The sequence below is a fragment of the Dermacentor albipictus genome, chromosome 3 (assembly GCF_038994185.2).
Source record: "Dermacentor albipictus isolate Rhodes 1998 colony chromosome 3, USDA_Dalb.pri_finalv2, whole genome shotgun sequence".
NCBI classification, from domain to species: Eukaryota; Metazoa; Arthropoda; class Arachnida; order Ixodida; family Ixodidae; genus Dermacentor; species Dermacentor albipictus.
The window spans coordinates 175,077,565-175,092,214 of record NC_091823.1 but is presented as its reverse complement, the minus strand read 5'-3'; the positions used below and the strand labels follow the sequence as shown (position 1 = coordinate 175,092,214).

Here is a 14,650-nt window from a genome sequence, read left to right as displayed (position 1 = left end):
CTCTGTTTCAATTTACGTCCGGTATGATAGCACATCTGTTCAGGCCTTGTACAAACAGGTACAATAAATTATATGCAATTCACGTCATAATGATGCATCGGCAATGGAGTTACAGCACAAAGTTCAGTAAATACAAGTTTGCCCTACATTTTGTCTTGTAGTAATCGACCACTTATGCAAAATTAATTAGTTTTAAATAATGCTTCATCAGTCAGAACTCATTTGGTGACATTACGTCTAAGCCAGTGTATGGGATGCGTGAATGTTTACAGCCTAACATGTTAGCTGGCTTACTCGTCAACCCGTTTCGCATGCGACTCCACTACATTGCTGAAATACTTTGTGTACCAGAGCACTTGGGCCACCGCCAGACTGGGATACATAGCGCAAGAAAGACGGAGGGACAAGCAGGAACACGGGACGGGCGCTATCCCATGTTCCTGCTTGTCCCTGTGTCTTTCTTGCACTATTTACCCCACCAACACGCCCAAACTTCTTCCCTGCCACCGCCAGAGCATATTTGTGGTAACTGCTGGCATAAGTTTGCCTCTGGGTGCAATTTCAAGAATAATGGTTTGCAACACTCATGAGAAAAACTTGGCTTTGCTTACAAGGAACAGATTGTGCAACTGTTCAGGGGCCCTTTGTGTTTATGTTTATGTTGTGTTTTGCTTGTTTGTGAGGGCATGGGCTCATCATCTTGTGTGATCATTCAAAACTGGCTGGAAATGCATGTGAGGTGTACATAGATACTTATGCCATATTTTGTTACGTGTTAAGTGCCACTTCATCCTTCGTGTGTGTGTGTGTGTGTGTGTGTGTGTGTGTGTGTGTGTGTGTGTTGTGTGTGTGTGTGTGTGTGTGTGTGTGTGTGTGTGTGTGTGTGTGTTATGTGGTAGTGTTTTGCAAGCCTATGACTGGCAGTCTATGCAGCTTGCAAACAAATGCATTTTATCATCTTCATGTTCTGTATTTCCATTTAATTATTAAAAATAGTGTATGCATGCGCATGTTCTGACTTGATGGAAATAGAAGTTTTCATATCTTGACTGTACTCATGGCTTATAACCATTGCACATATATTGAATGCCAGCAAATGAACTTAATTTGAATTAGTGCCCACATTGTTTCAAACCTGTCCTCGTTCTTTCTTTTCTGCTCTAAAATTAATTTTTCATTCCTTTTACTTCAGTTAACCGGGAAATGAAACAGCTCTGTACTAAAGTCCAACCATGCTCATTTCCCTTCTTTTGGTGTGCACTTATCTTCTCTACGGATTTCGCAACCAGCTCGACTGCAATTATGCCCCCTTAATCTCTCAATCAGATTGTGTGCTCCATTTGCTTTCTACCTATAATCCATACTCCAATCTGGCCAGCTCTATGATAAGCTTATCATTTCCTTTTAGATCACTGTTATGCAGTCTTGAACTTTTAAAGTGCAGCTCTTAGGCGCCTGTTCCTGCGTTCACTGTCAGTGTGCCTCGTGTCCTCGCTTAGCATAACTGAGCAAATGCGGAGTGTAGCAGAGAATGAAAGTAGGTGATAGCGAAGAGGGCGCAATTAGGAAAATGGAGGCGGAGGCTGTAGTGAAAGCATGAGGTGGAAAGGGGAGGAGCAGAGTATGGCAAAAGTGTGAGGAGAAAAGCAGAAGACTGCGATACCGAAGAGAGAGCAAGGAGGAAAGCGGAGGAAGCCACTTTGAGGCACCACGAGATAGCGCTCACGTCGGTGCATCGGCAGCAGCAGCGGCGCTGGCCATCTGGGGGAAAGAAAAAGAACCATAAAGCCCACCTTCACGCACATTGTTTGCCGCAAGGGTTTCCCACTCAAAGAGATCGAGGGCATACACCATGCCATGTATGCCGACGACATAACCATTTGGACCAACACGGGATCACTTAAAGAAAAAGAAGAAAGACTGCAAGAGGCTGCGACCTGCGTGGAGAACTACGTGAGGGCAAGAGGGCTAGCCTGCTCCACCGAGAAATCTGAGCTGCTCAGAGTCTGGAGAGGGAAACAGAATCGCATGGTCCCGACTAGCGACGAGCTCAAGCTTGGCGTCTACCTCGAGGGAAAACTAATACCGGAGAAAACGCTCATAAGAATTTTGGGCATGTGGATACAGTCGAATCAACGCTGCTCACACATTCTCGCTCTACTCAAGACATCAACTCTTCAAGTCGCTTGCATGATAACGCGCGTCTCCCACAGACGCTGAGGCATGCGAGAGGAAGACACGCTAGAGCTGGTTAGGAGTCTGGTGATCAGCCGGGTTACCTAGTCTCCCGTACTACAACCCAATCAAGAACGAGGTTCAGCAGATAGACACGATCATACACAAATCATACAAAACCGCGCTCCACCTACCACAATGCACATCCACGGAGAAGCTCTTGGCACTAGGAATTCATAACACATTCGAAGAGCTCAGAGAGGCACAACATGTTGCTCAGCTGCGCAGACTTCAACAGACTCCGTCTGGCAGGGAACTTCTGCAGAAGTTGGGATGCAGCAAACAGATGCAAGAAATCCAAAGAACTGCAACTATCCCGGACAATATACGAGAAACAATCAAGGTGGCTCCCATTCCCAAGAACATGGACCCCAACCTACACGAAGAACGCAGGAAGGCGAGAGCCGAATACATCCAAAAGTCCCTCGCTTCCCAGGCAACAACGGTATACGTGGACGCAGCCACATACACCAGAAGGGCGAGACAGACCAACCCCAACGCAGTAGCGGTGGTGATAAACTCGGATATGCGAGAAATCGTCAGCACATCTCTATGGGACTGCACGGTAGTCGAGGCTGAAGTAGCGGCTGTCGCTCTAGCGGCAGCGGAGGGCTATTGGACTAGGCGGTCCGTAACAGTACTAACTGACTCCCAAACAGCATGCCGAAACTACATGTTCGGCAGAATAGGTCACAGAGCGCTCCGCATACTCCGCTCAGAAGATCCCCACACAAAAAACCCAGAAAAAGAACAATCAATTAGACACACGATAATGTGGACGCCGGGTCACACGGACGTGGAAGGCAACCGTGAGGTCGACAGGGTAGCCCGAGGATACACTGCATACCGAGCACCCTCCGCCAATGACCTCGAGGAAACCGAGCCAGTCCCCAGAGAATACTCGGCTATCCTGAATCACTATAAGGGCAGCAGGAAGCGGTACCCCTCGCCGCATAGGTCTCTCACTAGAGAGGACTCTGTAGCTTGGAGGCTGCTACAGACGGGTGCATATCCGAACTTAAACACCCTCAGCAAAATACAATTCACACAATACAGTGACAAATGCCCATGGTGCCAGGACACACCCACGCTCTACCATATAACGTGGGCCTGCCAGAAAACAAATGCAGCACCAATAATACCAAATCCGCGTGCGGAGCAATGGGAAGGAATGCTCTCCAGCGTCCGTCAGGACGTCCAACTAGGGCTGATCCGACGGGCCCAGCTGGCAGCGGCATCCAGCGGAGCCCTGGACTAGGGGCAGACGGCCATTGCCAAGAAGATGGAAGGCACCATCTGACTCCACGAAATTCATAGAATTTTCTAGAGCTAAATAAACGTTTTTCCTCCTCCTCCCACTAAAAATTACGATTGCATAAGCTGCAGTTGCTGGGAAGTGGCAAGTGTGTGGCCAGTCTTTGTGTAGTGCTGCGTCGCGGCTCTGCCAGTCGGTGCAATATATTGCGACATGAAAACACGTATAGAGCTGCGCTCAAAATTTGCATTATTGCACGTTTCACCCATAAGGGTTCATAATGGTATGCTTCTAAGTGGTATTGGGAAGGCTTCTACATTATTGTAATATTCATAATTATAGTGTTTGTTTGCGACCTTGAATGTGCTGTGGATGACAGCATTAGCCACTTAAAATATTTCTATGTGGACTTTTTTCATTTGCTTCCGTTATGGTTTTGAGGCCACCCATACTTCTCAGCACACATCTTTCTTAACGATGAGCGCTCTTGACCCGTAGCACTGCCATGTGCTCGTTACATACTCGAAAGGTATTGTTTCTTGAAACAAAGGACCCGCTGCAGCAGCTTGGTGTCTGCGGTGTTCTGCTGCTTAGCATCATAAAGTTGCGAGCTCAATTCCTAGCTTGTAGCAGCCACAGGCTGTGGGATGAGTGAAATATGAAAATGAGTGAAAAGGCATTTCCATTCTAGTTCCACGCAGTGGGATTACTTGCAATATTAGCAGGAACAGCAGTCCCTTTTGCTTCACATTTGGAGTAATACTAATACTTTCCGAAAGCTGATGCAATGTGAGGTGTTTCTGGCAAATCGTTATACTTAGAGTACTGGAGGATTCCAGTTCTTAAATTACACCATGCTGCCAAGAGTTACTTTAAAGGGTAATTAGTGAAAATTTTCCCCATTATGTGTATTGATTATTATCACACATATTATGATGTCCACCACTTCTATGAAACTTGGACAGAAATTTCATTTTGCCTTGCATCCGCTATTTTTAATAATCTTTGCAGAAACGCACTGTATGTAATTGTGAATTAATGGCTGACATACAGCCAGGGATAAGCATTCACCAACTGAGCTAATTTTATTTATGGTATCGAAGCGTAGACTTGATGCATTTGGAGCAAGGAATAATGAAGGGGGAATTTGCGCTGCAACAGATGCTACAAGCTTGATTTTTGGCGAGTCTAAAGCACTCCAAAATGCAATTTTTGCTGTTGCAAAAATTTATCCAAGTCAAAATTTGCCAGAAGCATCTCTAGTTGCTTAAAAATATCAAAAGCGTGTGCCTCTCCTTGAGACTGGTGTCTTCTGTGAGATTATCAATGTCAACTTGTCACTGTCAGCTTCACATCTATTTTTGAAACAAGAACAGCTTGTGCACAATTGGAGAGCAGATGTGCGTGTACACAGTGTTGTTTTCTCCTGTGCATGCATGTGTGTGTATCAATTCTTTTGTTTTGTGCTACCCATTTTGTGCGGCCCATTGTGCTAGTGCTTGTGAAAATTTTCCTGTATCCACACCCTCCTTAGGTGTAGGGCATCTGAATGCCATCCATGGAAACATGGATCAGGATTCAACTTGTGATCATTTGAGCCTTACAGAAAATGTTGCTCATTTGGCTGCATTCTGTGGCCAAGCCATAAGATTGCAGCAGTCGTGTTCCATTGGGGGTTGATGGAATGCAAAAAATACTCCTGTAGGGTTTGTACACCTCCTTGAAATTATCTGAAAACCGTCGAATTTGGAAAAAGAGGTTTAAGGGCCCTTAAATCTCCTTAGAAATAAATGCTCCTTGATTACCTTGAAATCTGGGGTTCATGGTGACTTATGAACATTCGAAGTAATTCGCATCGGCGCTATGCTGTGGACATTGTCGGGAAATGTAAATGTGCTATATAATTCTCTTTTTGAGTTTTGCTAAGCGATTGTGGTGTGGCATGTCTACAGCCACTTGTGATGGAATTGTTTAAATCGCCATTGCCATCATGGTGCTCGACTAAGACAGACCAAGCTCTCCCACCATCTTTGTTTTCCTAGTTGGTTTACATTGCAGCCATCCAAGCATTGCAGCCAGCTGCAATGCTTGGAGGAAAGTTTCAGCCATTAGGCTTCAATGTGGCAAGTATCTTTGGGTGAAGCCGGACACTATACTACTAACCCTCATTGAGCAAAGTGTGCTATGTGCCACAAGGCGATTGACATTGTTACAGCGGGAAGGTTGACTTAGAAAAGCCACTTGAAGAGCATGAAGTGTGTGTACGCAATACAGTCGCTGCTAGCTCTAAAGAGTTGATGCTAGGAAGGAGATCTGAATATTCCTTAGCTTGTTTTTGTTACTGAAGGTTGTTTCAACCTCTTTGCATTTTTGCCTTCACCAACCTGGAATTCCTTGAATTGTCCTTGAATTTCACTTCGGTTGTTATGTACAAACCTTGCCTCTAGGTTCAGACCAGACAACCCTGTCTGGTCAAAGCTAATCTGCAGTGCTCAGCTGCATTCTTTATTTACATTGGGTTTTGTTCTTGCACCATTTTTTGCTTGCAAGAAATGTCTTTATTGTCCTACTAGAGCCTATTGGGCAGCTGCAGGTATATTGGTATGTGTGAAGCGCAGAACGGAAAGGCTGTTTACGGTGTGTTTAGCAAGAGCAGCCTTGCCAGAGAGCAGCCTTTCCAAATGGAAAGAAGTAGCTTGCACATTAGCTTATTCCTTCAGTGTCTGTTATAGTGTAATACTATCATCAATAAATAAGTAGACGAATAAACTGCATTTCTCATAGCCATTTGGTTGCTTCGGGGCAATAAATGGATCCTATAACATGGAACTGAATTTTTTTATAGGATTATTTCAGAACTCTGTCTTTATTCGTTGGAAAAAATTGTTACTGGATGGTGAAAGCTATGCTTGCTTTCTCTGAATTTCGTGTTGCTGTCTCTGTGCAGGTACATCAGTACGATGACGCAGATTTCAAATCTTGAAGTTAGGCTGTCTTGGTGCGAAACAAGTTCTTGATACTTGCTAGTTCTGAGTGTTTGGTTACAAGGAGTTGAACTAGACCCAAGGAGACATTGTCATAAACTTTTGTCATGGTAAATTGGTGGAGGAATTGGTGTAGCAGCTCCACGAGTTTCATTTTTGCATTCCTTCTCGTTTGCCAAGTGGGTTTGATAGTAAGAGTAGTCACTTTGATAATGCAGAAGTGTGTACCATTGAGTCTCCACGCTTGTACAGGGCATTGGTGATTGTATGCTTGCTGGTTAAGTAGGCTGCTAGCTGAAGTTTCGTTCACCTCATTCTTGGGGTACAAAACTTTGTTCACGAACAAGGTGCCTCAGCGCATGACAGCACAGCAGAATGTGCTGTTGACAACCAAATGTCGCCAAATACATGACAGTAGCTCAAACTTTGGTGTCATGCTACGAACCCAAATGTTGCAGGCTTGATTATACAGTCAAACCTCGATATAACGAACACGCATATAACGAATTATTGAATATATCGAACTCTTACGAAATATTTTTGTCAAACACATGTATTTTTAACTTCCTATAGCGAACGCGGTTTGGCATAAAACGGATATAACGAACTTCGCGACGCCAAGCCCTACCTCACTTTAATAGCAGGCTTCGTTGCACTACAAATGTGCTGTGCGGCGCAGCAAACGTTCAGGACTACCTTGCATGCGCTGACAGCGCCGCAGATGCCACGTCGTCATTGAGAGTTGACAGCCAAAGAAATCGTCCGCATCTCACAACCGCTGACACCGCCGCTTAAGCAGCGGCGGCAGCGGCGTGATCGAATGTTGCTTTTGCGTTTTAGTTTTAGCAGTGGCGTGGCCCACCAACGGCCATGTTGGTGTTGGTGACATGCCCGCAACAATGACTGTAGAAGACTTCATAGGTGGCGACGACATCTCAGTGACCACGGCTATACTGACGGACGCCGAAATCGCTGCGGAAGTCTTTGAACATCCCGCATGCAAAGCTCAGGCTGACCCTTTAGACGATGAGAACATTCAGACTTCACAAGAAGCACTTGCTGCGTTGGATTTACTGCGCCGCCACTGCAGTGCTATTGAGGGCAGTGGGTTTGCCCTTGTTGAGTGTTTGCAAACTGTGGAACAGGGCGTGATACGGAATGCGATGAACACCAAGAAGCAGGCCGCGATAACGCAGTTCTTTGTGCGTAAATAAATGAACGTGACCCAAGTAAGCATCGTTCGAGTTGCTGTGCCTTCTCTGATTGAATTTTGCTCCTCTTGCATGTATTTTTTACGAAATTTTATATTACGAATTATGGATATAGCAAACTAATTTCCGACTTTTTAACTGTTCGTTATAACGAGGTTTCACTGTAGTACAGGTGGTATGCAGAAACAGTTGTGTATATTACACAAGGGGGTCAAAATTACTCTACACAACTTTACAGTGGTGGCTCACAGGAGTAATGTTGAGGTAAAGGAGGGAAAGGGGGAGAAATACAAAAAAAATCCTATTAGTCATTATAATACTCCTGTTTTAGTAAGGTCATTGAGGTATTCACAGAGCCCTCTCTGTACTTGTCTTCCACAGAGCACTGCAGTGGGCATATACTTCAAGCTGTGAATATTCCTCGTAGCCACAGAATAAAGTTAGCAGTGTGTCCCGACTTTGTAACATGATGGTACCTTGCTGTGTTTTGTATAGCCTGTCATGCATGGACCTCGCACAAATGCTATGTCCCAGTTTGTTGGCTATCAAAATGTATTTAAAACGTCTAAATTTTTGAAGTCCACACACTGAAGCATTCCGGCACGTTCCTTGCAGGTTCCTCGGTGGGCGTTCCTTCTGTGTGCACTCGGCCTCTTTGTCTACCAGACGCTCGATGCCTGCGATGGGAAGCAGGCGCGGCGCACAGGCACCAACACTCCCCTCGGGGAGCTCTTCGACCACGGCTGCGACTCCATATCAACGGGTAAGTGGCTCACGACAAGATGCTCAAGTCTAATGTGGAGGCAAGCTACTGCAACAGATTAGTAAATCAGTTTTGCAGAAATCCATATGAGGTGGAGGAGGATTCTTCATATGGAAAACTCTCATCCACTCAATTACTAGCCACTCTATACGGGTTTCTCAGAAAGCTTTGCAGCTTTCTTTCTGTGAGGCTTTATTTCTCAGAATTGCATATTGGGTTTCCTTTGCGACTTTACACTATTAGGTGGATGACAATTTTTTTTTGCCCTGACAGATTGATCCGGCAAGTTATACAAAGCCTAACTTTTACCGAGAACAGAGCATCCATAAGCAAGAATAGTGGGAAACATGGGACATTATTGGTGCCACCTGGGCAAAAAGACGGGGCCAGCTCCCACACATAATGTGTTACATATATAATTGATAGAGAGTACTCGCTGCTAATAACTAAGAGGGAATTACATTCCGTTTCCTTATGAAAGAAAACACAATTTGGTCAATTTTATTGTTTTTCTATGGACGAATTCACTGATGCTACCTCGTCATTTAGTGGTTACTAGCATGAAGTTTGTGCCATCTCTGTTGAATCGGCCATAAGCATGGATAGTAAAGCATTTTCAAAAGAAATGCATGCATAGCAACTGATTGTGCCGGTTCAAGAGATCTAAGTTAGACAGGGACAGAACTTGGCACAGGTACCGAATTTATAAAAGAAGAGAGAGGGATATGTTCCAAAGCTCCTGTATTGATGCATGACAGGTGCTGCAGGATTGCACATGATCAGCACTTCTTTAATTCACTTGTGGCTTGAAATGAATGCACATCACTTTTGTGACTGTTGCATGTTTTGTTTTTTTTAACCTAACATTGGAATAGAGCATGGCTCAGATGAAAGATTTGGAATGTGTTTACTGTGTTGATTTGGGTTTACTTCTAAGTTGGGGAGCTTTTCGCTCCGTAATAAAATGCGTGTGTTGGGCGCATGCATTCAGGTTGTTTTTTGGTTGATTATAGAGCATTTATTTTTTCCATTCAAAGCAGTGGCATGTTTCTCGCACCTTACTTACAGTGATAAACAGTGGTTGAACAACAGGTGTTCGTCTGGAGCCAGTGTTTCAACAAGGGTACTTGTGTCTGTCATTAAAGACTTGTCCCCTTGTCAAAACATTGGCTCCACACAGACATCCATTATTAAACCACTGGTGTCCATCTTCCTGTTTAAACATATTTTCAGTGTCACATTAGATCTGTGGGTGTGGGATCAGATCCCGGCTGTGGCAGCCACATTTCCATACGGACTAAATACGAAATCACCTGCTTACCAGGCATTGGGGGCACAGTCATCATCATCTATCATCTATGTGTCTAATCTATCTTTCTTATTTGTAATTTCTTCCTGCAGCTCCTGATGTTGGTGTGTCACTCTTAATCGACACTCATTTTTTGCTGTAGCAGCATTGGCAAGTACCTGTGTTTGCCCTCTCCTGTTTCAGTGTTCGTAGCCCTGGCGGTGTGCATAGCTGTGAAGCTGGGCTCGTACCCGGGCTGGATGTTCTTCCAGTGCTTTGTGGCCATCACCCTGTTCTACTGTGCCCACTGGCAGACCTACGTGTCGGGGACACTGCGCTTTGGAAAGTGAGCAGCACCTCTTTCTGTGTCATACCGAGAAAGCATTTCCTGCAGAAATAATTTACAAGGTCGGAGGGCAAGACAACACACTGCTGGGCTAGCAACTGAACATTTAATATTTGCTTTGACACTTTTTATATCGCAAGACAAACTATGCAGTGCATATTTGTTCATGTCTGTGCTTTCTGTGGCAATCTTTTCTTGCTATGGTCAATGAACAAGCTCAGGCAAACACTGTTCTGCCTGGGTCCCTTCTCTCCACTTGGCGCTGCAGTGCCTCAGCCGTCGATTCCTTCTGTTGCAAAGTACGCAGGGGCGTCTGCGTAAGCAGGCGTTTGGTGTGTTGCAACACCACGTACCCGAGCACACGAGGGTTGGACCCTTCCGTGCGTAGCCGTGCATGACTTAGCCGTGTCTGTGGAAAGGGGCATTCTGGGGGATGCGCCGATGCCGGGTGTTCGGACCTTTAAGGCCCCCCGGCGGAGGCAACACACCTCTTTGGCCTCTGCTTCATGTAGACGGCACCCCGGACTGACCCACCCGGGGGAAATCGGCAGTCACCTCTTCCTGTCTCTCCCTCCTCAAACCTTCGTCTTTACCTCTCACTTTTTGATCTTTCCTGTCTTCTCTCTTCCATTTACTTCCTTTCTCCACGGCGGCAAGGGTTAACCTTGTGTGGCTATCCTACCTTGGGTACACCATATTTGGTTATAGTGACGACATACGGCTGGCGTCGTGCAGGCTTGTACACAAGCTCTGCCGTGTCCCCTCATTGGGCTCCGGGGTGGGCGGTCAGCGCTGTTGCTGAACAAACACGTTTTCTTATGGCAGCGCAAGCTTCTGTCTTTGATCGGCCTCTTAAAAGATGCCGCACCGAAGCACCATTCCATTTCTCCTTTCGGAGGAATGCCCCGTCATTTCCCAAATACTATGTTGTCCACAGTGAAACTAGCATACCAGTAAGAAAGCTCTCTCCCTTTCTGGTGGCTAAGTGTCTCAAAATCAAACAAAATCAGAACTACATATAAAACTTCAAAAATGTCTAGCGGAGACCTCCTCCTAGAACTAAATGACAAAGATCAAGCGCAAAAGCTGTCGGAACTTACCAGTATTGGCGATGCCACAGTGCCAATTTCACCGTATAGAACACTGAACACAAGCCAGGGTGTGATATCAGAGGAAGACTTTATTGGCCTGAGCGACGAGGAACTCCTTGAGGGTTTCCAGGAGCAAAACCTGACAAAAGTACAAAGAATAGTACAGTCGAACCTCGATATATCGAACAGCGCGGTGATCGCAAAATAGTTCGATATAGCCAGAATTCGATATGTAAAATCACGTAGAAAACACGTAAAAAACTAGCGCAAATCAATCAATGAACCAATCGTGGCGTAATAGATACTCACACGAAGCTTCAAACAAAGTGTTTATTTAGTTCGCTGAAAGTACTGAAGCAGTGTAGCCTGCTTCATATTGGCAACCGCGTGCTTGACCACGGCGTCCTCAACATAGTCCAAATGGTCCACGAAAGACAGTCCAGTGCCTTCTATTGCGCCGCAGTAGCGGCGTACAATGGCCAAAGCAGCTACAGCCTCAGTTGCAGTCGGGAGCGGGGCAACATCAGCGCTTGCTGGATCAGCCTCGGCAGCGTCTTCGTTTGGCCGCTCAGCAGTCACTTCTGCCGCGATCTCCACGCCTGTTAACTCCGCCACTGTTCCGGTGCTGTCGTCACCGCTAACGAAGTCCGCAATGCACATGATGTGTGGCTCAGCACCGACAAAGCGCTCCAGCTAGCTCCACGGCCGCCTCGATCACGCGCGCATGGCGGGGTGCGCGCGTGATCGAGGCAGCCGTGCTGGCTCCAAGCCACCGCGTGTGTACGCCTCTACGTTCAAATGGCGCCCTCGGCGCAACCGATGTGGGCAGCTGTCGTACGCAGCAGTCTGGAACGCCGATCGCGCCGCCATCTTCGAGAGTGTTGCGGGAAAGCTCGCCTCCTGTCAACAGAGCGCACTTGGTCTGGGGCGGCGGAGTTCGATATATCCATTTTACATCCGGCCCCGTTCGAAATAAATAATTAAAAATGCATGCGATTTTCCATGTGATAAAGAAATTGTTCTATATACGCAATAATTCGATATATCCATGTTCGATATATCGAGGTTTGACTGTAATCCACAGAAATGACCAAGAGATCCCAATAAAACATGTCATACTTGCATTTGGAACAAGCGCAATGCCTACCTCTCTGGATGCAGGATACGTAAAGTAAACGCCGGACCATATATCCCAAACCCAAGATGGTGTTTCAAGTGCCAAAGGTTTGGACATGCTTCACATGCATGCCGAAGCCAAACAACCTGTGCTAAATCAGCTCAAATGCTCATCAATCTGAAAACTGCACTTCTTCTCTATATTGTATTAACTGCAAAGGAGACCATCCAGCCTACTCACTGTCTTGCCCATGCTGGAAAAAGGAAAAGGAAGTCATTGCACTAACTGTGAAAGAAAAAATTTAGTTCTTTGAAGCCAGAAAGTGGCTATTGTATCACGCGGGAAGAAGTTATGCCGATGTGACCCAGGCGGGGGCAGCGTCACAGAGGCCTCCAGAGTGCTCCGAGCCCACGCACAGTAGTGCTGCAGTGACTCCTCTCGCCTCCGTGATGGAAGCAGCCGACGCTACTCCATCCTCTTCAAATGCCCTGCAGACACCAGTCCCGCTGGGCCCTAAGATAAAGCAAACTCCAAGGCCCAAGACACGTGTCTCGGCACCCAACTCTCGGTCTTCCAGCGCTTCAGAGAGAGCGATGGAGATCGAAACAAAAACCCCGGTGTCATCGACACCGAAGGACAAGTGCTCTCTTGAACGCGGTAAGGGGGACAAAATCCCAATAACTATTAAAAATAAGAAACCGATAACCTAAAGGTTATCGCTCATTTGTATTAGCCTTTTTAAATCCATGTCACCTAACATCTCGCCTCTTATTTTTTCTGTAGTGCCAGTTCTTACCTTTCAACTTCAAAATGGCTTTTATTATTCATTGGAATTGTAGAGGGCTTTTACACAACTTAGGTGACATCAAAGACTTGTTAAGTAACTTCTCTTCCTGTGGCCTTGTGCTTACAAGAAACAAACTTAGGCCAAAAGCACAAAAACATTTTAAAAGCCTTCACTGTTGTACGGCATGACCGTACTCAGGTGAACAGACTTTCGGGTGGTGTAGCTATTGTTCTGCAGAGCGGCATTGCAGCTAGAGAAGTTGCCATTAATACCCACTTAGAAGCCGTTGCTGTTATGGTTTTAGCACACAAAGCCATTACCATTTGTTTAATGTACATTCCACCACATTCACATTTTACTGTAAGAGATCTGGAGTTATTATTAAACCAGCTACCTAAACCTTTTTTAATAGCGGGTGATTTTAACGCTCATAAGATATTATGGGGTAGCAAAACAACTGACACCAGGGGACAAACACTTGAAGATTTTATCCTGACAAACGAAATATGCCTTTTAAACACTGGTGCGGCAACCTACTGCTCCCCAAGCACAGGAGCTATGAGCTGTTTACATCTGACTCTGTGCACTCCATCTCTCTTCATCGATTTTAAATGAAGTGTTAACAATCTTATGGTAGTGATCATATGCTCGGCATTATTAAAAAGACATCTCCTTTCCCTACAGTACCATTAAAATCACTCCGTTGGAAACTCCATCTAGCAGACTGGCCTCTCTTCAGTGAGAAGGCCAGTCTGGATGACATATCAGAGGATCAAACGATAGACGAAATGAATGAAAAGATTATTGCCTCCATACTTGCTGTAGCAGAGCAGACAATCCCACAATGCTCCGGCTTCTTAAGGAAAAAACTAAAATCCTGGTAGACGAATGAATGTACTCAAACTAAAAAAGCACAAAACAAAGCGTGGGGTATCTTTAGGCGATGCCCAACATTAGATAACCTCCTGTATTTCAAAAAAGCAAAGGCGAAAGCCAGGTACACGCGTAGGCAAGTCGAAAGACAGTCTTGGCAAAAGTATGTATCCTCCATCAATAGCTCAATAACATCCAAAAGAATGTGGGATCAGCTTCCTAAGTTTAGAAGCGAGTATGCTTCTTATACGATCCCCATACTCTCACCTCCAGGTACACAAACGAATTTAAAAGAACAAGCAGACATATTAGGGCAGCATTTCCATAACATATCAAGCTCGATAAACTATTCCACTGAATTTCAAAAATATAAACAATCATCAGAAAAACAAAAGCTTCCGACAACAGGAAGTACCAAGAGATCATATAATGCCCCCTTAACACTCAGCAGAGTACTCACTACCGGCAAAAAAAGCAGCGCCAGGTTCGGACAGAGTACATTACACAATGCTCGCACACCTATCTCCAAAAGCAGTCAAGACATGGCTCCGCTTCAACATAATCAGGGAAACAGGAAAAATCCCGAATGAGGGGAAAAAAGCCATTATAATCCCTTTCTTGAAAGCTGGAAAGCATCCTACAACAGCTACCAGCTACTGACCTATAGCACTAACAAGCTGTCTTGCCAAATCCTATGAAT

General features: G+C 45.4%; 1 protein-coding gene across 7 annotated transcripts in view; it reads left to right on the top strand.

Annotated features, from left to right (window-relative positions):
- Window positions 1–14,650, top strand: part of bbc (choline/ethanolaminephosphotransferase 1 bbc) — an 83,806-nt gene that overhangs the window by 8,141 nt on the left and 61,015 nt on the right. For all 7 annotated transcript variants that reach the window (XR_010564410.1, XM_065432025.2, XM_065432029.1 and 4 more), the window contains exons 2-3: window positions 8,301–8,448; window positions 9,941–10,082. Coding sequence is in view for 6 of the 7 variants with exons in the window: in XM_065432025.2 (XP_065288097.1) it covers window positions 8,301–8,448; window positions 9,941–10,082 (290 nt within the window). In the remaining variant the exon portion in view is untranslated. The remainder of the gene's footprint in view (window positions 1–8,300; window positions 8,449–9,940; window positions 10,083–14,650) is intronic.